Source organism: Lycium ferocissimum, chromosome 3 (genome assembly GCF_029784015.1).
Source record: "Lycium ferocissimum isolate CSIRO_LF1 chromosome 3, AGI_CSIRO_Lferr_CH_V1, whole genome shotgun sequence".
NCBI classification, from domain to species: domain Eukaryota; kingdom Viridiplantae; phylum Streptophyta; class Magnoliopsida; order Solanales; family Solanaceae; genus Lycium; species Lycium ferocissimum.
The window spans coordinates 5339437-5364921 of record NC_081344.1 but is presented as its reverse complement, the minus strand read 5'-3'; the positions used below and the strand labels follow the sequence as shown (position 1 = coordinate 5364921).

General features: G+C 32.1%; 3 protein-coding genes across 3 annotated transcripts; all 3 read left to right on the top strand.

The window, feature by feature from the left end:
* Nucleotides 1–898: 898 nt before the first annotated feature.
* LOC132050856 (F-box/kelch-repeat protein At3g23880-like) lies at nt 899–2585 on the top strand. The gene has a single exon (XM_059442201.1). The coding sequence runs from the start codon at nt 1067–1069 to the stop codon at nt 2354–2356; it is 1290 nt and encodes a 429-aa protein (XP_059298184.1). The 5' UTR covers nt 899–1066; the 3' UTR covers nt 2357–2585.
* Nucleotides 2586–15231: 12646 nt separating this feature from the next.
* On the top strand, nt 15232–18961 carry LOC132049422 (protein SMAX1-LIKE 3-like). The gene is made up of 3 exons (XM_059440219.1): nt 15232–16683; nt 17459–17633; nt 17867–18961. The coding sequence occupies exons 1-3, from the start codon at nt 15533–15535 to the stop codon at nt 18758–18760; spliced, it is 2220 nt and encodes a 739-aa protein (XP_059296202.1). The 5' UTR covers nt 15232–15532; the 3' UTR covers nt 18761–18961.
* Nucleotides 18962–24405: 5444 nt separating this feature from the next.
* Nucleotides 24406–24940, top strand: LOC132050784 (uncharacterized). Its single transcript, XM_059442142.1, has 2 exons — nt 24406–24779; nt 24811–24940. The coding sequence occupies exons 1-2, from the start codon at nt 24406–24408 to the stop codon at nt 24938–24940; spliced, it is 504 nt and encodes a 167-aa protein (XP_059298125.1).
* Nucleotides 24941–25485: the final 545 nt, after the last annotated feature.

Genomic DNA, 25485 nt, shown 5'->3' with positions numbered 1-25485 from the left:
TTTATTTCTTACTATTCTTTTTATAATAAAAATAGCTGAATTCGTTTTTGTCCATTCCTTTCCTTTCTAGTGTCTTTGTTAAAATATATGTATTGTCAATTTTAAAAAAAATTAAATTTGGATATACACATATTATTCTTACATATATTATATTTGGTTAGTTGTGCTTATGTATTTTCTATTTCAAGGTATATATGATAATTCATATCTTAGCAGTATTATCAAATATATATAACACATATATTTAAGTACTATGTATAGTATATTTTGTTTAATTACATGCAATATATTGGATATATACAATTGATATATTTTGTATAATACACGTATAAACAATAATATGTATGTTATATAAACGGAATATTTACATTATAAAAAACTGTAATAATATAATTTAGTTGAAATATATTATTACCATTAACATAAAATTGAAATATGCTTTCTCTGGCTGTTGTATATTTGCAATGAAGGTAATGTTTATAGAAGTTTATTATTCATCGGGTGGAAATAGAAGTTTAGTGCTATCTGTTTAGTTTTGTCTTGGCTAGCTAAGAGGAAAGAAAATATAGATGTTATTGAAACTGGAGTAAAATTATAACACGGGGATGAAAAGTGCTATTTTAAATTTCCTTAAATCCTATGTCCTTCCAAAAATTCAACCCCAATATCTACTTTATCTTATGATCCTGTATTAGTCTCTAGATAATCTCAACTACTTCGTAATTTTTATGATAAATGTTAGCCATTAAATAGGATGAATGATCCATAAAATCAGAAACTTCCTAAGATTATTGAATGCCCCACAAGGTCAAGAAAACACTGACCAAAGAATAGTTATAGGTCAATGGATATAGACATCCTACTTCATTCGATTTTAGATTATGCTATGCCCTACGAGTTCAAGAAATAACATAGACCAAACAATGATCAAAGGTCAATGCACATTGACACCCTACTTGAACATGCTTAACATAATAAACATCTGTTTTCATTTCTTTCATATTGTTATCACAAATGATTTAGCTTCAGAACTCCAATTTTTTCATTGTTTTGTCTAATCATAATCATGAATCCAGACCAATTTGGTCAAGAAACGATGTTTTGTCCCTTTCTTCCCGGGGACATTGTCATCGACATTCTTTTGATACTTCCAGTAAAGTCGTTATCACGCTTCAAATCCGTATCCAAACCCTTTTGTTCTTTAATCAAAAACCCTAATTTCATCTCGAAACACTTTGCAAAAACTAGCAAAGAAAAAACATATCATCTCCTAATTATGGGTCGCCATCACAAAACTCTCGAAGTAACGGTATGTTTATTAATTACTTCACTAACAAAACCTCGCGATGTTATTACACCACCTCTACATTTGGACGTGCCATTTGGTCTGACTTCTGAAAAGACAAGAATTGTAGGCTCTGCTAATGGCTTGGTCTGCTTGAATTTAATTAACCATAATGGCGTCGCAATTGTTATATGGAATCCGGCTATTAACATGTTCAAGCCAGTGCCAAAATCCCCAAATGTTTCAACCCTAGGTAAACTCACTGTAACGGACTTAGGGTTTGGTTATCACCCTGGGAACGATGACTACATGATTGTTCGACTCCTGAAAGTTGCTACGTCAAGGAGGAAGTATGAGATTGAAGTTTACACACTGAGCACGAATTCATGGAGAAAAATAGCAAGTGATGGACGCGTTTTACTAGTGATACGTCCATTTTGGAGACCAATGGCACCTGGGATGATCGTAGTAAAAGGTGTTGCCTATTGGGTAGGAGTTGAAGTTAGAAATGAAGAAATGTGTAGTGTTGTGGTTTCTTTGGAAATGACTAGTGAGGAGTTAAATTTTATATTGCCACCTATTGAACCTCAAGGCATCGTGATTGACCTAAGGGAAGCAATAACATTGAGACTTTTTAATTTAGATGAATCTTTGGTTTTGATTTATTCTACAAATCTTGAAAAAGTTGATATATGGATGAATAATGGATTTGATATATGGGTGTTAAATGAAGATCAAAGGACTTGGACTTGGAGGTTTAAAGTTGAACCTATTCAAGGATTCTTATTAGAAGCTGGATTTTGGGAGAATTCTAAGGCATTGGTTGCAGAAGAGAGGAAAGAGATGTGTTATGATGAAAATGGAGAATATGTTTATACTAAAGGCGAGACAAATTTATTTTTGTATGATGTTATTAAAGGAGATTTTGAGATTATTGAAAATCATGAGCTTCGTGCACCATTTCAAGCTTATAGTTATTTGGAAAGCTTAGTGCCTGTGAATGGAGGAGTTGATGTTGCAAAGGAGGTTGATTTGTCAAAGTTCTTAGATTTTGACCCTTTACTTTTTTGAGTTCTCAAATTTATCTTGAGATTTCAAAAGAAGTTTAGTTTAATTGGTAAAAATATGATTTCGATTAATCTATACCTCACACTAATGTAATTTAGTTTTTATTAGATTTTTAAACAAAAGGAAGCATTGTACTGCATATTGTTGTATTAAGGATTACCATTGTATTTCTCAATATGAAAAGAGAGAAGGTAATTCAATTGTAATTTTTTAAAGTCTGATAATTTCTTGGAGTTCAAATTCTATGATCGATTCATAGAGTTCAAACCTTTATCAGTTGGAATTTTTTTCATGTTTTAATTACGAATATTTTTGTAAAATGCTTATTTTCATATTAAAATATATATGACTAAATATTTACTACTGAAACACTAACTAAAACTTAAATAACGGTCTAAAATAGCTACTATTTGCTAATTTCACCCCACAACGTAACACCTCCTCAAAGTCCTATTTAGGACTGGGCATAAATATCGAAAACCGAAAAATCGGACCGAACCGAACCGAACTTCAAAAAATTGAAACCGAAAGAACCGAACCGAACTAGTTGGGTTCGGTGTTCATCTTCAAAAAACCGAAATCGAAATAGCCGAACCGCAGTTTGATAAAATCGAACCGAAGAACCGAAAGTCCACTATAGTTTATTCTCTTCTTGACAAGTATATTCTCCCACATTTGGTGAGAGCTTGGAGAAATTAGGAGCTGCATTGATGTAAAGGCTACTCGAACCAATTTTTTCTTAGTAGTTTTAATTATTTTTCCATTACTTGGTTGGACCATATTCTGTGAAATCAACTTAGAGTAGAGATACTCTTAGGTTGATTATAGTTTTTTACTCTTGCAAAGCGTATTTATTCATTTTGTAATTGATTTCGTTATTTTCATTATTAATAAAAAATTTCGCTAAGCTCGCTGCTCAATGGTATAATATTAGTTAATAATTTTTTTTCGAGCGGAGGTTCATCGGAATATTTCAATAAACTCGAACACTTTATGGTTTACGTTTTCAGAAACTTCGGTGTTCGGTTTTTAGAGTTTCGGTTCTTCGGTTTAAACCGAAATTTAATACATTACCCAAAAAGATTAAAGTAGTCCAGGCCCATTAAGTTTAAGCCCAAAAAAATCCAATTGTAACAAGCCCTCTTTTGCTTTTGTATTCCTAATTTTCCACTTCAGTTGAGAAAATCAAATATCCTTCACAAAGGAAGGTGACTAGGATGTGTCTTTAGGATTAATGTATGTCCTTTATGTGTTTTCTTAGTTATACTTACTGTATATATATAACACCTAGTAATCCTATATCATGGTTATGATTTTCTATTCTTGTGTATCCCATTTGTTTGATTTTAATTTATCAGTTTTATGTTTTATTGCTTTTGAGATTATGAATTAGTGTAAATGGGATCGCTTCTAATATCATATTAAAAAAAATCGAATGAAAAAAACCTAAACCGAACTTCAAAAAACCGAAACTGAAAGAACCGAACCAAACTAATTTGTTTCGGCGTTCGGTGTCCACCTTCAAAAAATCGAAACCGAAATAGCCGAACCGAAGTTTGATAAAACAGAACCGAAGAACCGATTCCCACCCCTAGTCCTATTTACCCACTCCCCCTACCCTCACCCCCACCCTTTCCCCCACAAACAAAAACCTAAAAAAAAAAAAAATTAAAAAAAAAAAATTAAGCACAATGAAAGCAAGAACAAGGGAAGGGAAAATACATAAATACCCCCCCCCCCCCCCCCAACGTATACTCAGATTAATTATGACACACCCAACCTTTGTGGGCAACCTATTACCCCCTGGCCTTATTTTTTCAGTATTTCTGTGGCCTTTTAGGCTGACATGGCACCAAAAAAAAAATTATAATTTAAAAATAGCAAGTGAGGGCAGTAAAAATAGTTTTTAAAAATTTATTTATATTTTATCCTCTCACCCACCCCCACCCTCCCTTTCCTCCACATTTCAATTGTTAAAGCTACTAATTGCAATTTTTCAAACCCTAATTCTTTATGCCCAATTGTTAAAGCTTAAATCTTTATTGATTTTGGAGAAGATTTAGCTTAGTTGGAGACCAATCCAAATGCTAAATGTGAGTCCTCTATCTCAGCAAAATGTGAGTCCTTTATCACCACCATTATCACCACACCACCGCCATGTCAGCACCACCTCCAAAATCTGTGCATTTTTCTCCGAAAACGACAACCTTAGAGAGTAAACACTCTAACCACGATAAAAGCAACGATAAAAAGCACAATAAATCTTATGGGAAATCGAAAAAGAAGTCAGATTGGGGGGAGAAACTAGGATTTATGTTTGTTGGTGTTGCTGGGTCTTGCAGGTGTATGTGTTGGGATTCTTGTTGATCAAGAGAAGAAAATTAACTTTGAGTATTTGGTTTTGTTTCTTTGCTATATCCGTAAAATCTCAATTTTTTTTTGGGGGGAGGGGGGAGGGGGGGTGCGGCGGCCTGAAATGAAGAAGAAGAAGAAGAAGAAGAAGAAGGGGGGTTTATGATGAAATTGAATGTGTGTGTTAATGGAAGAAGAAAATGGGTTGAATGATTCTTGAAAATAAGCTCTTTATGATTGATGATTAAATTGAATGTATGTGTTAATGGAGGAAGAAAATGGGTTGAATGTGTGTGTGTTAATGGAGGAAGAAAATGGGTTGAATGTGTGTATGTTAATGGAGGAAGAAAATGGGTTGAATGTGTGTGCATTAATGGAGGAAGAAAATGAGTTGAATGTGTGTGTGTTAATGGAGGAAGAAAATTGGTTGGTTAATTTCTTGAAAAAATATTTATGATTGATGAAAGAAATTGAATGTGTGTGTGTTGATGGAGGAAGAAAATGGGTTGAATGTGTGTGTGTGTGTTAATGGAGGAAGAAAATAGGTTGAATGTGTGTGTTAATGGAGGAAGAATATGGGTTGATTGATTTCTTGAAATGAAGAAGAAGAAGTAGAAGGAGAAGAGGAAGGGTTTAGTGATGAAGAAGATAAAATTAGTGGACGGTTTAATGGTTAATTAGTGTAAATATAATTAATAAAAGAAAAATCAAATGAAAAAAAAGAAAGGAAAAGTAGCACCAATGTGGCACTGGCGTGTCGCCGATGTGGCGGAAAGTGTGCAACACTCTCCACTGTGCAACTGGGCGTTAAATTTTTTTGGTGCCACGTCAGCCTAAAAGGCCACAAAAATACTAAAAAAAATAAGGCGAGGGGGGTAACCGGTCGCCCGCAAAGGTTGGGTGTGTCGTAATTAATCCGAGTTAAGCCCGTCAACCGGTTCGGGTTAATTGGTTCAAACCGGTAACCGGACCAATAAACCGGTTCCGGTCAACCGTTTAATAAATACCGGTCTGGTTTCGATTTTTTTGGGACCGGAACCGGTTAAACCGGTCGAATTAATTTTTTTTTTTTTTTAAAATGTAGCCGTTGGGCTGTGGGCTGGACAGTTGGCCAACGGTCCATTTGCAAAAATGGTCGTTGTCAACCGGTTCCAAACCCCCATTTTGGCCCCCCAACCCCCCAAACTTTTTTTTTTTAACACTTTAACCCATCCCCCACCCCTATATAAACCCCTCTCCATTTCCATTTTAATCCACACCAATTCACTCTTCTCTTTCTCTCAATCTCTCAATTATAGTTACTTTGTAACAATTAGCCACTTTAAATTTCTCTCAATTGAATATTATAAAATCTTATTATAGTTTCAATTATTAATTTTGCAATTATAATATTGTTGGTGGAGTTGGTGATTTTGCAACAATCCGAAGTAGCTTTGGTGGATTTGCTAGCCGCCTTCACTTTGTTGGAAATTAGTCCGGCAATTTGGTACCTTCGTTCCAACTCTATCTTTATTTTTCGCAATTTAATTTACGCAATTTAATTTACGCAATTTAATTCTAGCAATTTAATTTGTTGCAATTTATTTTCTTGTGATTTATTTGAGTGTGATTTAAATTAATTCTATTTAATGATGGCGAAGAGATTTAGACGTGGTCCCGGTAGTAGTGGTATTGTTAGGGGTGGGTTTAATGAGAAAACATTTGTGGAAGAAACACCTAATTTAGGTATTGATGTTGGTGGAAATAATCCACTTTTAGATCATGAGGCAATGCAACAACATTATACCGACACTTTTAATGAAATTGATGATGATGATGATGATGAAACACAAGCCCCCGAAAATTCCATAGGAGATACAGGTCCTGCACAATCACATACACAAGCATATGAGTATAGGATTCCCATACAACAAGTTCACAACAAATATAATATTAATAATGATTATTGGTTAAATTTTATGGATTGGGAAGATGTTAAGAAATGTGTTGAACTCTTAGAAATTTTTTATAATGCAACTCTTGCTTTTTCTAAACAATTCTATCCCACGGTAACCGGAATTTTAGCCTACTTAGCGGAAATAGCTAGAGTTTTACAAGAGTATAAAAATAAATCCGGTTATCAAGCGGCTATTTTTAATGTGACAACAAAATTTAAGAAGTATTTTTTTCCCATCCCAACTTTATTTATATCGGGTTCTCTTTTAAATCCTTGTTTAAAAATGTCTCATACTAGAGCATTGGTTGGTCAAATTTATACCTTTTTAGAAATTGAAGAGGAAGTTGAACCATCTTTAGCTGATGCCGAGCTCGCGATTGATTTCGAGTTTGGAAAAGTTTTTAGTCATTATTCTAATTTGGAATAAAATGCTACACCCGTTGCCCCACGCCCTACTACTTCTAAAAGTAGCAAAAAGGGCTTGTCGGGTTTGTCGCATTTAAAAGTTTTACATTCACATCCAACTCCTTCTCATAATGCAAACTTTGATGAATATCGCTTTTATTTGATGCAGCCAAATGTGGATATCAAGGAACTAGATGATTTGGACGTCTTAGCATGGTGGAAGAAATACAAGGCAAGTTATCCGATACTTTTAAGAATGGCTCGAGATATCCTTACGGTTCAAATATCAACCGTGGCTTCGGAGAGTGCATTTAGCCAAGGAAGACAACAAATTGGAGACCATAGACACTCATTATCCGGATTTAGCTTGCAAGTACTAGTGTGCATTGGCGATTGGATTAGATCGGAGCGACGCAACCAAAACTTACAAGCGGTGGAAGGCGAAGAGGAAGAGATTGAAGATTTGATAGCAAGTGGAGCGGACCAAATGGAAGACTTTGAAGATACCTCCATGACCGAATATGATATGGGGGAAATTAACCAAATGATTGACAATTGGTGATTTTATTATTCTACTATTTTTTTGCAACTCATGCATTATTTGCAAGTTAAAAAAAACTACATCTTGCAAATAAATGTTATCCAAGAATGAATAAAATATATGGCTCATTGAGATTTCTTCTATTTATTTGTGTTCATATTTTCACTTATATTAAGTTAGGAATATAGCTAAAATATACTAAGAATATACTTATAATATACAACTACTTAAATTAAAAACTAGAAAGTTATATACTTGAAAAATAACTAAAATATACTAAGAATATACTTATAATATAAATATACTTAATTTATAAAATACGAATTTATAAACTTAGAAAAAACTTAAGCTATAAATAACTTAAGTTATAATATATAAGTTATAAGTATACATATAACTTAAACATATATGTATATATAAGTTATAAGTATATATAGTATACATATAACTTAAACGTATATATATAAGTTATAAGTATATATAGTATACATATATATATATATATATATATATATATATATATATATATATATATATATATATATTAAGTTATATGCTTAAGTTATACTATATATACCTAAAATATACTAAGAATATACTTATATATATCAATATACTTAGGTTATATAACTTATATATATATATACACGTATATGCTATATTGCTGTTAGTCAGTAAATATATAAACTTTACTTATAAACTTATGTAACATATGTAAATATACCTATAATATACTAATAAATACTATAATATATATATATTATACAAAAAAAAAAAAAAAAAAAGATTTTGGACAGTTTCGAAACGGACCGGTCCGGTTTTGATTTTTTAACCGGTAAACCGGAACCGGTGGCCGGTTCCGATTTTTAAACCGGAAACAGGCCGGTTTATTAACCAGTTAACGGTCCGGTCTGGTTCAAACCGGATAACTGGCTTAATCCGAGTATATGTTGGGGGGGCATTTATGTATTTTCCCAAATTGGGAACATTCTCTAGAGATGATTGCACGGTATAAGAGCCAACTGTTGCCATTTAATTATATTTTCATTATTATACACTACAAAATGATGGGTGAAAAAATTAACATGATCAAAACCCTTTTTGGAAAAAGCAGCATGTAATACGCAATTCCATCAACTTTAACGTTATATATGAAGGCTGTCATGTCAAAATTGGATCAACTTTTCCCGCTTCTCACCTTTAACTCTTCCCCACCATCCATATTCTTTAACTTCAATATACTATAATACCTTAAAATGTAATTACATCTGTAACTATTTAAAATGAGTAGAACTACTACTACTAATTAAGAAAATAAGATAAATAATCTGTTATTACGTAAATTTTGTTTACACTATCACTCTATCAGTGTCACACAAGATAAATCCATATGCATATACGGGGAAGCTACATTTTCAAAATTTAAACCAAACCCAACTACAAATACGCGCCAAAGCACATGTATCTTACACTTAGTGGTAACTGGCGAGCTAGAAGGTTAGGTAGGAGTTTGGTCGAACTTAATAGCTTTAGTTTAAATGTTGTATTTGTATTAAGTATAAAATTAAATTAAGAATCCAATTACTAACAATTAATATATATATATATATATATATATATATATACACCTATTGGTGGAGGGCTAACAGTTAATATCACTATTCAAAAATTTAGAACCCATAAAGTTCAAAATCTGGCTTGGCTTCAGTACCTATACTTCGTCCCAAAATACTTATCTCATTTAATTTTTCGAGAGTCAATTTAACTAATCTTTAGAGTTAAATTAAAATTACAACCTTTTAAGAGAAATCTTCTTACTGAAGTACAAGCAGTAATTATTAGAAGTAGTTCTGGGTTCTTTTTTCTTTTGGTTCAAGCTAAGTAAAGTTCTCTGAGATTAAGCCCCCGTTTGGCCATAAGAATTATTCACTTTATTTCGGATTTTTTTTTCACTTTTTTCCGGAATCAACGTTTGACCATGAGAATTCCGAATACAACTTGAAGTTGTATTCCGGAATACCAAAAACTCAAAAAACTTGTTTTTCAAATTTTTTTCACTTTTTTACAACTACATTTCACCAAAAACTAAAATTTCGAAAACTATGGCCAAACACAACTCCAACTCCAAAATTCTAAAAAAAGTGAATTTTTTTTTGGTATCTATGGACAAACAGGGCCTAAAGCATAACTAAAAGCAAAATACGGTATTATATATATTCTAAAGCGCTGTTCATTTTTGTACTTCTGAGCTACACTGCGCGTCTTGGCTATGTGGTTTCAAAAGCAATCTAATTCACAAACAAATCCATATAGGCATAGATTATTCTATGCATACTACTGAGAACGATTGTAGGAAAATTGAACGTTAATTTGGATCACTTTTTGGAGAGAATATTTTGAAGACGTTTTGTGAAACATATCTCTTGTTATTTTTATTTTTGATCTTTTTCCTGAATTCCAGGAACAAAATATTGTTTTCATCCCAGTTCAGTTGGGTTTTATTAGTAGTAGTACTGTTACTGTACATGGCACAAAACGCTTCATTTTCGTTTAGGCCAATTTTTCAAATATCATTAAACAGCGTGGGAAAATGATCTCTTATAAGCAGTTATAGTTTCAATAGACTATTATGATCTCTACAAAGATCTCTTACATTTTAGTTATCAATATTTTATATTATATTTTTTTTAATCGATTTTTGTAAAAGTTAGGATCATATTGACTAAAAGAATATTTGTAATGAACTATAATAAAACTGCACGGAATTTGTCAGTACTAGTCGCTTTGGTATATCGCATCTGGAAGGCAAGGAATGTAGCAGTATGGCAAATGACAGTGCCAATGCCTAGACTAGTGTGTGACATGATAAAACAAGGGGTGTATATAAGGGTGAATAGCAAAAAGAAGAGGAAGGAATGCAGATATGGAAGGCAATGGATAGACAGGCTATATCAGAATACATAGATAGATAGATAGTTTACTTATTTGTTATTGATATGTACTGAGACCAAGGAATGCTGAGGTTTCAGAAGTAGAGTAGGAATTTTAATTTGTACTTGTTTAATTTGTGTGGTGATCATTAAATCTTTCTTTTTACCAAAAAAAAAAAAAAAAGAAAGAAAAAAAAAAAAAAGAACTATTAAAAAACGGATCTCCCTCTCGGAGATTAACTCAGGTTTCTTACTAGCTAGTTTATATAACATAGGTGAGTCCAAAGTAGGTCTAATGTGCAGTATTCTTAGGCATCAAACATGGACGTAACTAAGAAATAACAAAATAATAATGAAAAGATAAGGTCCAGCTAGCTATATTTGGCCTAACAGATCTCAAAGGGGCCCAACTTAAAAGAACTATGACATGTTAACAAGGCGAACAAAGTTTTATATTAGTAGCTGAAAAGGAAAAAAAAATTACATATAATGTGTAGGGAAATTCTTAATGATGTGACACCTTTTAGGGTAAAAATCATGTGGGCTTGACCTAAAACAGACAATATCATGTCATATCTATTTATTATTTTGGGTTTTTCTTAACCCAAAACTACCAACATGTTGTTGGGGTGACTTTTAATAACAGTCGGTTTATCAATATAAATAATTAAAACAACTTTTAACAGTTTGTGATTGAGAGATGAATCTTATAGTACATCTCTGTATGGGTGATATTTGTTTGTGTGTGCTTAATTAAAAAAAGTTGCTTGCTTTCATTCAAACACTCCTTTTTGTAGCTTCCAGGAGTACTATGCTCTTTATCACTTTCATTCAAACAACCTTTGAATGTCTTTTTAGGCCACCAAAGAGGGAGGGAGACTATAAAGCTTTTTTGACTATATGAAATATGGCATATTAGCTGATCCTCTTGAAAGAAGACAAATTTTTCTTCGATCAGCTTTGGACCATTTACTAATCTAGTAAAGTTTCTGTTTCCTTATACTTTTACTTTCCCTCAATGGCCTTCAATTCACTGAGATAGCTGCGATGAGCCAAGGTCCAGGGGAAAAAACAAGAAAAAGAAAAATGGCTTTAATTTCATGCATATGTGCATGAATGAAGTCATGAAGTTGCCAGGCCCTTTTTGCTTTAAATACTCATTTACATTTTATTATGGTACCTTTCTATATTTGAAATTTCTACACTTTATATTTCACATTTTCCCTCTAATTAATAACATGCTTTGTTTAAGTCATATAAATTACATGACATGTTTCATATACATAAAAAAAAAGTCTTTTTTCTGTATTAAACTCTATCCCTAATTAAACACGCCATATAAAGTGAAATGGAAGTAAGGGGTCCGGGGTGAGAGCGAAGGGAAATTTATAGGTGTTGACTATGGAGATCTAAACTATAATAATGAGCTAAAGAGAAGAGTAGTTCTATGTCCTATTTATTACATGTGACTTAGCTTAATTAAGAAGGTAACTTTATTTTGTTGAATTTTGTAATCTTAAATTAAAGATGTATCGTATAATGTAGCAAAATGTTCTTTAAATCTTATGGTTTTAAATATACCACGTGAGATGTTGTAAAGAATTACTAAATGTGTAACATTCTTTGAAAACAACTAAAATAAGAGATATAAATTGAAACAAGGAGAATAATATTCTCTAATTTGTATAGATTGCTCAAACAAAGAGGAACAAAGGCACAGGCTGGAATTTGGAGACAATATTCCACATTCATGACAAGGTCAATTTATGTCAAGTCATTTGAAACGCTAACATTCTTCTAGGGACCCCATATATACACAAGACATTTTTTGGGTTTTCTTGAGATCCCACAAGTCACTCTCAAAAGGGTATGTAGCAAAAAAACCACAAAAAAGGAAACAGAGAACTAGAAGAGACTCTTTTTCTTGGGGAGTTTATATTTTACCAAAAAAAGGCCCTTCTGAGAATTACTTTAGGGTTGGAGAGACTAAAAGCATTCTACCAGAATGATAAAAGATGATTTAGGGATTTATAGGAGATCTCTTGTTAATTGTGTACAAGAAATACATAGTGCTAATACATTTTATCTTAGTTTATTTGTTAGATTTTGCTTCTTTCATCGGTTTTAGCAAAGGTATATGCGGTGGATTCGAAGTGGAATATAGCTCTACTTTATATGATATATCTCACGCTGAAAAATCAAGCCCATGGTCCAAGACAAAAGTGAAAATTGCCCCCACAAACTTCCTTATAAACGTAAAGAGAAGAAAACCAAACACAAATTATCCATTGGACCAATATCAAAATTAATACATGATAGTTACGTGGTCGATGATTGTTATTTGATTAGATATTTTAACTAAAAAGATTAAATTGTAAGTAATTAAAGAAGTTGCTGAAAGATAAAAGTTGAACAAAAATTCCATATGAGATCATTTTAGTTAAGAGGAAAACTCAAAAGGAATAATGAGCCTTAACCAACTACATTTTCGGGTAGACGTTCGATCGGGTCCAAAATTCAGATGTTGTAATTTTAAATGAAGGAATTGTTAGGGTTTGTCCTGAATTTTTAAATCATAATATTTTTAATCATGGCAAGCAGAAGTGATGAAGACTATGTGAAAGAGGATCAAGATTATTTTGCCAGAAAATTCAGGCCAAAGGGAGATTTGTTAGGGTTTGTCCTCAATTTCCTATCTTATTTGAATTTTATCATAATTGTGTTTTACTTCAAACAGAATTTCTTTTGTGGAAAAGTACTTTACCATATTTATCTCTTTCCTTGGAAGAGAAGTTTTGCTCTTCTATCAATTGAACATACAATAGCATCCATAATGTAGTCCTTAAAGAGTTTTGTTTAGGGGAGATTATTCTCTCAATAGTTTATGCTTTTATTTTAGTTTTCATGTGTAGGCTATTAGCTTCAGCATGACACCCTCTGATTTCGATCCCAACAGGAATGAGACCTGAAATACATATTTATAGTTGATGTACAGTCAAATATCAGACGTTTTTATAACAGTCATTCTATATAATAATATTTCTCTATAACAGTCAAGTTTTCTTTGGAATCGATTTTCGTGTTATGTTATATTATATGTATGTTCTTTGTAACAAAATTTCGCTACAACAGTAAAAAAAATATCCGAAGAAACAACGTCGTTATAAAAAAATTCGACCCATAAACTATAGATATTGTAGGGAGGGAATTGAAAGTGTTCTCCTGAGTTATCATAATCCCCATGCATAAAGAGCTTGAAGCTTACATTATTAGACATGTATGTCCATGTAATAAGTAGTCAATTACTATATTGAGGCCCTTTATTCTTTAAGTTAGGAAGAAAATCGTACTCCAGAATTAGCTGATTCCCTCAGACACGTACCCCCTTCTAATTTCTCCTCATTTTCTCTCCATTACATGCAGCAGTCACATGTTTAATCCTTTTCAACTAGATGCTAAATTACACTCTAATTACTAACTCAAGAAACTAACCTCAGAGTTACATGCTCACTTCATCTCATTTTATATGATGATATCGTTTGGCTTGACACGAAATTTAAGAAAGAAAGAAAAAAGTTTAAAATTTGTGAATTAAAACATATCATAAACATTTGTTTGGCTCTTAAATTCATGTCATAAAGAGTAAAATTGGAAGTTTAGAAGTTCCCAAATATACAGACTAAAAATAAAAGATTGTTACATAAAATTGGACAAAGGAACACAGAGGAGTAATATTTTTCAAAAAGTTAACATATAGATTTTGTAAAGCATTTCTTTTAGAAATTGATTATATTCTTTTTTGCTTTTTAGATGGGAGAGGTTTGGAGGAATTTCCGTCTTTTGAGTTAAAGTAATGTCTAGTCTAGCTAGTCCCAATTTAGTCCTCTTGTACCTTTTTCTCTAGATGCATGTCACAAATGTTATGACCACTAAGAATTGAGGTACGATCAGAGACCAAGATTTGCTGTTCCAAATGTAAAATATATGCGTTGATATATATCCAATAGTATAGTACTATCACCTTTTATGAATTATCAATAGCTAGAGACTAATATAATAATTGCATGAAAGGGAGAGTTCCACTTCCACATTCCATGTACTAAAAGTAGATTTAATTTTTTGGTTTACATATTCTACTAAATAAAGAGGTAAAGCTGAATTGCCTTTAATACTGGTACAATTCCTCCTCCCTGTCAGCACATGCATTCCACTTTCCACTACAAAATTTTGCCTCACTTACAAGAAAAGAACAGCCACCTCCTCCCCCCCCCCCCCCCCTCGCCCAACACACACACACACACACACACACACACACATCAATCTCTCACTTGAAAAGAAAATAATGACATTATCAGGGTAAGCAATTTTTTATATCACAGTAAAATCTCTTAATAACAATCATCTATAACAATGTTTCACTATAACTCTCAAGTTTTTGAGAACCGATTTTTCATATTATGTAATATTATATATCTTCTATAAGAACATTTTGCTATAGCAATCAAAAAATATCTGTTGAAATGATGCCGTTATAGAGAACATTGATTGTATTATAGCATTCAACAGATATTTACAGATAAATTTCCTTAATATGTGGGATAATCTTAAGGCATATTACATGTTATGACAGGTAAATATGACCTGATAGTGAAAATATTCCTTACGCTAGAGATGCATATATATAACTAAAAAGTCATGAAAAACATATACATATAAAATCCCCTCCTCCTTATATTACTTCCACTATGTTCTTCTCTCTCTACACAATCCTAGAATAGATTTCACCTTTGGTATAACTTTGCAAAGGCTTCTTATTAGGGTTTTCTTGAGTTCTTGGATCTCTTCTTCAATTCCACTCAACCACATCACAAACTATCTTAGTTTCTTCTAGCTACTTTCTGTTTTTTGCAACTCCTAACCTAGTACACATGAAAGCAAGATTATTTTCACTCCCTTAATCCTACAACTTTCCTAATTCTTTCATCCTTCTTTGAAACTGAATATTCATCAAAAATATGAGAACAGGAGGCTGCACGATACAACAAGCTCTAACAATAGAAGCAACAAGTGTTGTCAAACAAGCTGTTACACTTGCGAAACGGCGCGGCCATGGCCAAGTAACACCCCTCCATGTAGCAAGCAACATGCTCTCTTCTTCAAATGGCATATTCAAAACAGCTTGCCTTCAATCTCATTCTCATCCTCTCCAATGCAAAGCCCTAGAGCTTTGCTTCAACGTGGCACTCAATCGTCTTCCTGCTTCGTCTTCTAGTCCCATGTTATTGGGCCAACAATATCATCATCATCATCATCATTCTCAGTATCCTTCCATCTCTAACGCGCTTGTTGCTGCCTTCAAGCGAGCCCAAGCCCACCAAAGGCGGGGCTCGATTGAGAATCAGCAACAACCTCTTTTAGCTGTGAAAATAGAACTTGAACAACTTATCATTTCTATTTTAGATGATCCTAGTGTTAGTAGAGTCATGAGGGAAGCTGGTTTTGATAGTACTCAAGTTAAAACCAATGTTGAACAAGTTGTTTCTTTAGAACTTTGCTCTCAGAATAATCCTTCTCCTAAGCCTAAAGAAAATAGTAAAATAAGTCCGTTTCCAATTAAAGATGAGGATGTGATGAGTGTAGTGGAAAGTTTAATAAACAAAAGAAGGAGAAATATTGTGATGGTTAGTGAATGTGTTGATAATTTAGAAGGTGTAATTAAAGGGGTAATGAATAAAGTTGAAAATAGAGATGTGCCTGATGATTTGAAGGAAATTAAGTTCATAAGCTTACCACTTTCAACTTTTGGTAATATCCAAAGAGAAGAAGTTGACCAGAGAATAGGAGAGTTGACTTGTCTTATTAAGAGTTTAGTAGCAAAAGGAGTTGTTTTGTACTTAGGTGATCTTAAATGGATTGCTGATTATAGAGCTAATAATGGGGAAAGGAGAATTATTAGCTACTATTGTTCTGTGGAGCACATGATTATGGAAATTGGGAGATTGGTATGTAGTTTTGGTGAAATTGAGAAATTTTGGCTTGTGGGAATTGCAACATTTCAAACTTACATGAGATGCAAAAGTGGTAACAATTCATTGGAATCTGTTTGGGGCCTGCATCCTGTTACCGTACCTGGTGGAAGTTTGGGCCTCAGTCTCAACCCTGACAGGTAAAACAGTTCAATTTAGTACTACTATTAAAGTTACCTAATTGGAAGGATAATCTTTTCCGTCATAGTTTAGATATCATGCATATTAAAATGGATTGTTTTGACATGCTTTTCAATTGAAGTCTGATTGTACTGGGCATTTAATTAGTTTTGGTTGAAGCTAGAAAAAAAAAATGTATTTGAAAATTAAAGTTGTTTTAGGATATGGTTTTCATTTGAAAAATAAAAATTGAATTTAAATTTTGTGAATGAAAATCATTATTTCATTTGAAATACCATTCAAACGAGTTTCCAGTATTTTACGAGTATTCCAAGAACTGAAATTTAAGTATTTACAAATACAGATGATTGCCGCAAAACTTCAACTTGCAAATAATGTGTTCAGTATTTTCTAAATGTTCTTGGATTTTTATAGCCTCCTAATCCAAAGTTATGTTGCTCGGAATTTTCAAAAATATTGTGATATCAGTGCTAGATCCTTGAAAAATGCACTACTTTAGAAGGATCGACACACACCATTTTTTTTTTTTTTTGGAAGAGTTGTGCAACATAGATCCAAAGACTGAGAAGCTAGTTTCTTGAAATTCTTTTGATAAAGTAACTCAATGATTTTGTGGTGAAAAAGAGAAAGAGAAAGAACAAAAGCAATACCTTAGTTTATTACATTTATACAAGTATTCCTCAAAAGCTAGTTTCTTACATGCTTTTAATTTCTTGATAGCAATGTTTGTATCAACTCATATAATTCGTTTTTATTTGTGAATTTTCTAAACAGTGATACACAAATTGAACTTAGAAGTAAGACATCTGAAGGTGAATTCTCATGTGGAGAGGAAAAGCAACTGACTTGCTATTGTAATAGTGAATCTACATTGTCAAATATACCTTCATGGCTTAAAGATGAGAGGCAAAAAAAATACTATACTACTTCAAATAATCATCATGATCAGGTTATTTTCCAATCTTTTATTAGCTTTCCACATATGACCTATGTTGCTCTCGGCACTTCAAAAATGCCGATGTCTGTGTGTCGAATCCTCCAAAAGTGGTGCATTTTTAAGGATCCGACACGGACGCGACAACATTTTTATGAGAGTCCGAGCAACGTATCAAAGCAATTCCTTCTTCTTTTCCTTTCTCTTTTGTCAAGAAAACTAACTATTTTTTTTCTTTTGAAAATCAGAACTGTGTATCAGTCAAAGATCTGCACAAGAAGTGGAATAGTACAACATGCAATTTGCCATTTTGGGCCAATAGAAAAACATGTGAGACAATTTCAAGTAGCCCTAATTCTGCATCTAATTCAAGTGATTTGATCATTGAGACGGACTGTTCTGTTCCAAAGTTCAAAGAGTTCAATTCTGAAAACTTGAACATTTTATCCAATGCAATGGAAGTAATTGTCCCATGGCAAAAGGAAATTATTATTCAAGAAATTGCTGCAACAATATTGCAATGCAGGTCCAGAATGATAAGAAGAAAAGAAAAATCTTTAACTAATGAGGCAAAAGAAGAAACTTGGCTATTTTTCCAAGGTCCTGATGTTCATGCCAAGGAAAAAATTGCTAGAGAATTGGCCAATATTGTGTTTGGATCATACTCGAATTTCGTGTCGATTGCTATGAGCAATTTTTGTTCTAATTTAAGGAACAAAAGGTCAAGAGATGAACAGTGTTGGAGCTACGTTGATAAATTTGCTCAAGCAATTTCTTCTAATTCTCATTGTGTTTTCTACTTAGAGGATTTGGAGGAAATTGACTATTCTTCTCTAAGGGGAATCAAGAAGGCTATTGAAAGAGGATCAGTTACTAATTTAAATGGTGAAGAAGTGAGTCTTGATGATGCTATTATTATTTTGAGTTGTGAGAATTTTGGTTCTAAGTCAAGAGCTTGTTCACCTAATGTGAAGCAAAAATATGAAGAAACTACAAGTCCTTGTGTTTCTTTGGATTTGAATCTCTCTATTGATGATCAATATGGGAGTGGTGGAGATTTGTCAATTGATGATGATATTGGGATTCTTCAAAGTGTTGACAAATGCATTTGTTTCCAAAATTCAAGAACTATAGTAGAATAGGTTATATTATTATGTTTGATGAGATGACTTAATTTCTTCACTTTTCTTTGTTGTTGTTGTCGTTTTTTTTTTTTTTTTTTTTTTTTTTTCTCTCTTTTCAAATAGTAGGTCAAAGAGTCCTGACCCCTCAATTTTCCTGTACTAAAGTTTTGTAAATAGAACTTCCAATACAGGTCCTTAGTGCTAGTTTTCTTCTCTTCATCCACGATTCTTTTTGTTCCCTTTTCTACCATGGCGATCTCAGATATTTATATGTTCTTTTAATTTTTATTTTGTATAATATTGGTCACAGATGAATTCATATGAATCACTACGAAGTAATACAGTAAGTGAGCATTCATAAGCTGGCCTCAATTTATAGTGCATTAACAAAAGGTGAATTCAAAATTTAAAATAATTCAGTGGGTTTAGTTTTTATGTTCTTACCATTAAACTCATTATACTTTTGAGAATTACAAGTTCAAGATTTAGGATTTATTAAAATTTTATATTGAAAATATTGGATTTGGTTGAACGGTAAAACTTATATGACACTGCCTTTAAGTGCATATCATATGAATACTTTTTTTTCCACAAAAAAGGACTAAAGGGATCACCACAATGCTGGAGACCATTATTATTGAATGATTTGAAAGATACGCTAATACGTATGATTATAACTAGATAATAAACATGCATCATCAGTTCCTTCTAGAAATGTTTAGTGAACTTGTGGAAGTGGACCCTCTCTATTACTGTTCTTGCCCTGAATGATTCAAGCACATCACAATGCACAGAAAAAGTAATAAAAATTTTATGCTTCTAACCAGGTAGTATCCTTTTCACAAAGACAATAATTAATGAGACTTGAACCATACTTCAATTTACTTTGGGAACTCCTAGTAGCTAGGAGAAAGGAATAATTAGTGAATTAGTGTTGATGGGGTTACTCCAAGAATGGCATAATGACACTATCATGGTAAAGTCTATGATGTGTCACTTCTATGTACCAATTGAACATCAATAATAGACTGATCATAGTTTTATTTCATTTATAACCATATGTTGTTAGGGGTCAAATTTACAAATAACCATTTTTTAATTTTTGTAATTGAAAAATTGTCATGGTTATGAATTACTTCATCAAATTTTGGTATCCGGAATCTACAAGCCTAACTAATTCAGGTTCGTAGAAATAGAGTTCACTGGCCACTTATCAATCCTTTCTTGAAAAATAACCATTGTCATGTAGTTTCAGATTTTATAGGTGAAATTCCGTTACGATGCCTATTTGTCAGTTACAGAAGCTTGTTGGTGCTTCTAAGCACTTAAACACTTATAAAGCTGTTTAGGATTTTTTTATTTATTTTTTCTTCTTCTGCTTGAGTTGAGCTGTGAGATTCTCTCTGTCTTTGTGATAATCATTGGCATCTGAGGATGGTAAAATTCATGAAAAAGCAAAAAGAGAGATTAATTTCATTATGTCACCGACATTTTTTCTCATTTTTTCCCTTTTATAGACTGGGGAATTAAAGAAAAAAGGGTTGGTTTCCTTCTTTTCATTGAAACACAAATTTTGTTCAAAGACAACTTGCTCCAAATGAACTTTCCTTGTGAAATTTTGTTTTTTACAGATCAAAAGTAAATGTATTGTTGTTTTCACCTTTGCCTTTTCTCCCCCTCTTCTTTTTTTCTTTGTTCAAAATTCCATGTTCTTTTACTTTTTTTTTTTTTTTTTTTTTTTTGCTTTATTTGCTTATATGGGAGCTTTAATCAGAAAGCCAAGACACTATGATTATGTTCTTGTAAGATTCTAAATTTTAGTAGTCGTAATCATTTTCTTTTAGCATATGACTTGGGGATTAAGGAAGACTTTTCCTGGAAATTAAGAATAGAGAAATCGATCGAGTAAAGCATCAGGACATAATTCCGGTCATCGTTAATTTACGAGACTGTTTATAAGTTTGGTGATTTTATAATGATAAAAAATAATTTTGTGACTTTATATGAAAAAAAAATGTAAGTAGGATGATCATTTTGAGACGATTTCATTATTTGTAAAAAGTTAAAACAATTCAAGAATCATTATGAACACATTGAATGGGAGATGTCCATTCAACATTCCTACAATTTCCTAAAGAAGCTTGCAACCAATCAAGTAACTTTCAAGCTAAGTAATCAGACAGACAGCTTACAAGCCGCTTCTAGAAAGAATTGCAACAGTTTCGAAGATGTTTGCAATTAAGCAAGAAGCTTGCAAGCATCTCACGGAAAGGCTTGAAGCAATTTACTGAAGAAGCGTGCAATTAAACAAGTAGCTCGTGTATGCAGCATGCCAGCTGCTTCCGGAAAAGCTTTGAGCAGCTTCCTTTATTTTATAAATAGAAAGTTACATCAATTCATTTTGAACATCAATTTCAAGAGAAATAAAGTTTCTCTCGCTCAACTTCTTTGAATACATTTCTTGTCTTGCATTTATATTATTTCATAACAAAAATAAACTATTTAATTAATTCTGAAAACTAATCAAAGAAAAGAATAATCTTCAGATCCTACTGTACAATTTGAAGTTCTTATTTCCTTTGAGAGATACGTCATTGTTCATACTCAAACCAATCACAAGTAACCCGCATTAGCACGACGAAATAAGCCAAACATAATATAAAGTAACTAACCAAATTGGTGATTGAAGAATAATTATTATGCATTATGCTACTAATTAAAGTAGTTTAAGGGTTAAAATCATAGGCGGACCTACGTGAATGGTACGGGTTCACCGAATCCCGTTAACCTTACAAAAATATGATAATGTATGCTTCGAAAAATGACTATATATTTCATCTGTCACCCTGATAACCAAAAAATTGGCTGGGAGCACTGGTCGAAGCTGCTGCTATCCTTAGCTGTGACTTGAGTTTGTCTTATATTCCCATTCCTTTGTTCTTTATTTAATTTTAATTTGAACTATTTCACTATAACGATGATTTAAATCCCCCCCACGTTTGTACCACCATTCCGCTAGGACGCTCAGTTAGTGGTGCCAAGGGAGGAGGAGCCAGAGGGATGCAAGGGGGGTCAATTGAACCCTCTTTTTTAAAAAATTATACACTGTAAATATGGTAAAAATGGTTTTTTTTTTTTTCCAATATGTATAAGTTGTTGAATTTACTGGACATAATTTTTTTTTTTTAATCCCCTTAAAGTTTTGGCTCAGCCACTAATACAAGAAAGTATAGAAATGACAACAAAAAGTTTAATACTCTTTGAAAGTATAGAAATGACAACAAAAAGTTTAATACTCTTTGGCAAAAACTTAGTTTTATTGTTGAATGAATTTTGTTCCAATAGTATTGATTATTGTTGCAAAAGTACTTTTGACAAAAAAAAAAAAAAAAAAAAAAGTTGTTGCACATAAATTGCAATATAGGCCAGATTGAGAAAGTTTATGCAATAATTTTTTTTTGTTGTCAAAAGTACTTTTTGTAGCACTAATCAATCTGTGGCAACAAAAAATTTTTTGTTGCCAAATATCTTTTTTCTATATAGTAACAAACTTCTTTTGGAATTTGATGAATATTTCTATGTTTAAAATGTAAAGGTACTTATCTATTGTAAAGACCCACAAAATGAGTTTGTGTTATGAATTACGATACGTAACACTATGATAATATGAGTTATGCAAATGGCAAAGGAGGATCAACATTTTCATTTTGTTTTAGAGAAGCAGAACAAGAAAAGGAAAATCTGATAAATCTCAAAAGGGTTGTTAGCACTACTTTTCATGCTTTATGATTCGTTTTGGGAAAGAGAATCACTTTTCTTTACTTTGATCTTCGTAAACCCAACATTCTTATCTCCAGAAGCATTATATGAAAAGTTAGTAGAATATTAGCAACGTGTTATTCCCAAAAAATCTAATTAAAATAATCCAAATTGATTTGATTAAAAATATGAGAATTTCGAAAGGAAAAGGTACTAAAATTTTCTAAAGAAGAATCTCTTAACTTTAAGATGTGCTGTTTTTCTTTCTCTTTTCTTGTTATTTTTTCTTTTGAAATTTAAAATAAGTTTATTTCTCTTTTCTTGTTGTTTTTCCTTTTGAAATTTAAAATAAGTTTATTGCGCAAAAAGCATAATCTTTATTATACTTTAAATTGAACCTATCACTATAAGAATGGAATTTGTCGGATAATACCCTGCTTTTGTAAAGGGCTTACAGAGTCACAATTTCACTTCATGACTTTAAAAAAAATTAAAACTGATGTAAGAAAATAACAATATACATACTTAGTAGGCGTTTGACCATGAAAACCAAATATTTTTCACTATATTTAGAATTTTGGAGTTGCAGTTCAAGATGAAGTTGTGTTTGGTTATAGTTTTTGCAAAAAATATTTGGTTGTTTGAGTGTATTGAAAATGAAAAAAGTGAAAACAAGATTTTAGTTGTTTTCCAAATACAACTTCAAGTTGTATTTGGAATTTTCAACGCCAAACACTGATTTTCAAATAAAGTGAAATAATTTTTTGGAAAAAAGTGAAAAATTCTCATGGCCAAACAGGCCCTTAATTTCTTGATTTAACTTTATACGGTGAAGGTGTCAAGTTTTTTTTTTTTTTACACCATCAGGTTAAGTTACATGTAGCAAACATGCAACAATCTATAGTAATTTCTTAGAAGATAAACATGCTCTTGAGCAATTAAAAAAGTTCAAATATACTTTAAACAATTAAACAAAAAAATCAAATATAACTTGGCTTTCACCTTTAGTTCGAGGGACATGTTTATTTTTGTGATTGCTCAGGAATATATTTAAAAAGAATAACATTGATTAGGGTTATCTATGAAAAAACTAAGGGGTCATTTGGTGTGAAGGATAAGCAAAAATTGTCCCAGGATAAAATTTTAGTGCCTTCTTATTACATGTTTGGTTGGAATAAAAATCCAGAATAATTATTCTCGGGATTAGTTATCCAGGGATTGTAGCCTTATTTTATCCCACATTGAGGATGAAATAACTAATCTCGGAATAACTAATCTCGGAATAACTTATCCCAAAATACGTTGTTTCCCAACCAAACGAGCCCTTAAAAGGTTAAGGAAAGGCATATGTAAGTCAAATCACATATGTTAAAGAGATTTTTTTTGTCTAGTTCCGTTTTCATTAGGGCAATGCAACCAAAAAAAAAAAAAAAAAAAAAAAGATATTGGTCTCTTTTTCCTATTTGTTTATTGGGGTTAGCGTCCTTTTTTTTTTTTTGAATAAAATTGAAAAACTTATTAGTAATATTAAATTCGTACTTTGCCATACTCGTATGGAAGTTGCTCTCAACTCTAAAGCAAGTCTGAATACCAACATATTACTAAACCATCTAGAAGTCGGTGATGAATAAAACAAATAACTTAGGATTTGGTATTTATTAATTTAATTATTTAATTTATATATATATATATATCAAGACAAATTGCAGTCAAAATTATGTAGGAATAGGTTTTCCATTTTCTAATTAAAGTAGGTTTTGTTTCATTATAAATAGAGATGCAAGTAAAGAATTGTACATATCATTCGTAAACTCATATTTTGAGTAAAAAAAATTTTCTTCGTCTTTGCTTTATTCTAATTCTCTATTGGTTATTTAATTTGTCAATAAAGTTCAAACCCAACCATGAGTGAGAACCCTAATTGCAGTGTTTATGTGGGAAATTTAGATGAAAGAGTAGGCGATCGCGTGCTATATAATATTCTAATTCAAGCAGGTCATGTTATTAACTTGTACATTCCTCATGATAGGAAAACTGATAAACCTAAAGGTTTTGCCTTCGTTAAATATGAGACAGAAGAAATTGCAAATTATGCTGTGAAGCTTTTTTCTGGTTTGGTAACGCTCTACAATAGAACATTAATATTTTCTATTTCTGGGCAACACAAGCCCTCAAATAACTTAAGTATTCTCTCTAGGTCAAGGCCTCATCTTGCAGTACCTTATAATAATGATAAGGGATTTTCAGCAAATACTGTGAGGTTGTCAACTTCATGCCGGTTTTCAAATTCCCAAAACTAATGGATTTAGATCAGATTATGATGGCAATAATTATGATTACGGTCGAAGAGTGTTTGGGGTTGCTTCGGATAATATAGATTTGAACTCGTGGAGTTATAGGGCGCACTCTAGGTTGGGCCAATATAATACCCGTGTGTAACCCAACCGGTTATCCTTCTTATTACTAGAGCTTGTTTAAATGGTTATATTACCTTTCATATTGTTATCTTAAAATATAAAATTTGTTTTGATTTTTCTTTATTTTATTATATTGTATTGTTAAATTTATTGCTATGTAATGATGAAAATTGTTATTTTTATGTAAGGATAGGAAGTGTCATACACCACGGCTCCATTAAACACTCAGCGTCGTATGCATTATACTGAGGGAGTACTATCTGGTTTTGATACCATATTTGTCATGATCCAAATTCATGACACATATTGTTCGGTTTAGCTCAATAGACTTCACAAATTTATCAACTGGGCCACACCATTATCGAATTCAAAAGTTCATGTATTATTGGATTTGTGTTATACCTTATAAAACTCTTCACTTTTCTCACTTAATGTGGTGTGAAATTCGGCTAAGGTGTTATGTGCACATTTTTTAAGAACCATGCCAATCTAAACGTCTGTCAATCCTTTTCTATGATTGTCTCCCGTCATGCGTGTCATCTAAACTATCCATATAATAAGAATGAA